This window comes from Strongylocentrotus purpuratus, unplaced genomic scaffold (genome assembly GCF_000002235.5).
Source record: "Strongylocentrotus purpuratus isolate Spur 01 unplaced genomic scaffold, Spur_5.0 spur5_scaffold_13, whole genome shotgun sequence".
Taxonomy (NCBI): Eukaryota; Metazoa; Echinodermata; class Echinoidea; order Camarodonta; family Strongylocentrotidae; genus Strongylocentrotus; species Strongylocentrotus purpuratus.
In genome coordinates this window covers 4,778,810-4,782,093 of record NW_022145598.1, presented here as the reverse complement: position 1 = coordinate 4,782,093, position 3,284 = coordinate 4,778,810, and the positions used below count along the sequence as shown (strand labels likewise).

The following is a 3,284-nucleotide window of genomic DNA, read 5'->3' as shown; positions in this document are numbered from 1 at the left end:
TACTTCGCCCTACCTCCACTCAGAAAATGTCGATCGTGGTCATGAGCGCGAGCAAGTGTTACGGTTTTGGTATATTCTACGGTGTAAAGCGCACGTGCGGAGCAGTGCTCTAAGCTGGGTGCAACTTCAAAAAGCGCCCACTCCTGACGAAATACGAATAACCGTGTTTTCCGATAAACCTTGTTTTTCGATAAACCTTGTTTATCGATAAACCTTGATTATCGAGGGAAACTGTGTTTATCAGTCGATATACAGAGTTCCTCACGATAAGCAAGGTTTATCGCTCGATAAACCTTTGTTTATCGGCGATAAACAATGTTTTTCGGGGTTATTGGGCATATGGCGCGCCATAAGCATCCCTGCTTCACTCCGTTCTTGATTGGGAAGGGGGCCAATGTAGAGTCGTCATACTGGATGGTGCCCTGCATATCGTCATGGAAGGATACAATCAACCTTAGCAGTGTAGGTGGACATCCTATCTTCTGTAGCAGATTGAAGAGGATCTTTCTGCTGACTAGGTCAAAGGCCTTTGTAAGATCGATGAAGGCAATGTACAGTGGCTGTCTCTGCTCCCGGCTTTTCTCCTGCAGTTGTCGAATGGAGAATATCATATCGATTGTTGATCTTCCAGCCCGAAAACCACACTGCGATTCTGGGTACACACGGGCTGCAAGCGTTTGCAGTCTGCTCAGGATCACACGGACAAACGTCTTCCCAACAGTGCTAAGGAGGGATATTCCACGATAGTTGTTGCACTCACTGCGATCCCCTTTAATAATAATAATAATAACAATATTTATAAAGCGCAACATATCCATCTCTAGAGATGCTCAAGGCGCATACAAATAATTTAAATTAATATTTAACATACTTAAGATTAAAGAAATATTAAATGTTAACTTGCATTAGATCATACAACTTCATGGTGCCAAGGTACATACAATGTGGCACAGTGCGATTGTTTGTTTTTCATGCATTGTATAAAAAGAACATTGAAATTTAACAATATGCATTGAGCATCAGGTGAGTTTTAAGCCCAGTTTTGAAAGTAGAGAGAGTGTCTTTGTTCTTGTACAAGGTAATGATGTTAGCATCAGGCATATCATGTGGAATCGTTCCCTCTTTCCAGCATTGGCAGAGAAGCTCATAGAGATGGCGTAGAAGAGATGTGTCCTTTCCGACTTTGATTATGTCTGAGGGTATGCCATCTTTTCCTGGGGCCTTACCCGAAGAAAGGGAGTTCACAACCTTTTTCAGCTCTTCTGAGGGTTCACTATCAAGATCTTCCATGACAGGTAAGCTTTCAATACTCTCAATGGTAGCTTCATTGACCTCAATCTCCCGTGAGTACAGCTCTTGATAGTGCTCAATCCATCTTCCCATTTGAAGCTTTTTGTCTGTGATAACCTCCCCTGTGGATCCTTTGAGTTGTAATGTCTTCTTGATGGTTGGTCCAAAGACCTTTTTTATGCCTGCGTACATACCCCGGGTGTTCCCGTTATCTGCAGCCAGTTGGATGCTCTGACAAAGGCTCAACCAGTAATTGTTGGCACAGCGTCTAGCAACCCGTTGGACATCTCTCCTTGCTGTTCGTAGAGCTGTGAGTGTCTTCACAGATGGATCACTCTTGTAGTTAGCGAGTGCTGCTCGCTTTGCTTCGATGACAGGCTCCAATTCTGCGATTCCAGCTACAAACCAGTCTGGGTTTTGCTTTTCTCTTTTGCCATATATTTCCATGGCTGAGTGATGGATAGCATCGCGAATGTGATTCCATCTCTCTTCAGCACTAGTAGATGGACAGTCCTGGAGGGCCTGTTCGATGGAATCGGCGAAGAGATCATGCAAGTCAGGATTCGATATCTTGGCAGTGTTTATGCGGGGGCGACCTTTCTGCTTTGAGCGATGTATTCGCCTGGGCTGAAGGCGCACCCTGCTGGCAATCAGTGAATGATCTGTGCCACAATCAGCGCTGTGGTAACTACGAGTGACTTGGACGCTGTTTAAGGATGAAGTTTGTGTAATAACAAGGTCAAGCTGGTGCCAGTGATGAGATCTGGGATGTCTCCAGGATACCTTGTGGCATGGTTTTGTGAAGAAGAACGTGTTCGTAATGCATAGGTCGTGATAGGTGCAGACTTCTAGCAATCTTTGAACATTCTCGTTCAGTTTTCCAATGCCGAAGCGTCCGATGCATTTGGGCCAGGAGTCATGATCCGTGCCCAGGATGTTCACTGGACCTGAGTCTTTTTGCAGTCGAAGTGAGAGGATGCGTTCTGTGCCTCTGCTTGGTGGTTCAATTGAGGAGAGTAAGGAGTTCCTTACTGCAAATCCAACACCATGCTGTTGCCTTTCCTGTGGTTCTCTGCCCTGCCAAAATATAGTGTAGTCTTCCTCTCTGATACTGCCATCTGAAGAGAGTCTTGTCTCTTTCAGAGCAGCAATGTCAATGTTGAGCCTCTTTAGCTCACGGTCGATGATTGCTGTTTTGCGGGTGTCATCAACCTCAAGTAGATTGTCTGTGATGCCAGGACACATGGTCCTAACGTTCCAGCTTGCCAAACGCAAAACTGGTTTTTTCTTTGTATTTCGTTTATTGCTTGGTGCAGTAGTTTCAGTCCGCTTGTCGAGAAAATCCTCTAAGCTCCAAACACCCGATGAAGCAGGCGGCCTGTGGCGGGTCAGCACCTAATTAACTGGGAGCTGCCAGCTTGAGGTGGGCGGTAGCTGACCAGTGGAACGCGAAGATCCCTCCCACCGTCGAAGGCAACCCGTAGCGCCCGTATCCTACGCCAATCGGAAAGGGCTTATAACTCGTAACTGCTGCCTCCCGTGTTGTTTCTGCCACTTTTGACAGTAGCACTGAAGTGTCCTCTCCAGAGAGCAAGTCTGGGCTGGTTATAATTATGGAGATCCTGGGTAGCCCAATCGTCAGAATCCCCCTCTCGGCCTTACTTATGTAGTCCAAAGGAGAGCTGAGCAATACATTTGGCACCAATTTGGCTGCAGGAGTTGCCGGAAGAGTGTGTCGAGTTGAACACCAGACCGCCTGCGGGGCTCCACTCCGGTTTTCAGTCAGGTTTACTCCCTAGCTATTTCTCCATAGCAGGATGTCCGTTACCCTGGACAGGGGCCATACCGGGTACTGTCAGCCGGAGCCAACTGAGCCCGGGACTCGTGTCAGGCAGGGTCGTCACGCCCTGAAGTAGTGAACAAAGTCACTACCCACTATCAAACCTTGTACCAGATGAAAAATAAACTGACCAATCTTGTTACGACTAGTGGAA

The 3,284-nt window shown here is 46.8% G+C and overlaps 1 protein-coding gene across 1 annotated transcript; it reads right to left on the bottom strand.

Moving 5' to 3' along the window:
* Window positions 1–999: 999 nt before the first annotated feature.
* On the bottom strand, window positions 1,000–2,535 carry LOC100887870. The gene has a single exon (XM_030983834.1). The coding sequence runs from the start codon at window positions 2,533–2,535 to the stop codon at window positions 1,000–1,002; it is 1,536 nt and encodes a 511-aa protein (XP_030839694.1).
* Between the last annotated feature and the right edge of the window lie 749 nt (window positions 2,536–3,284).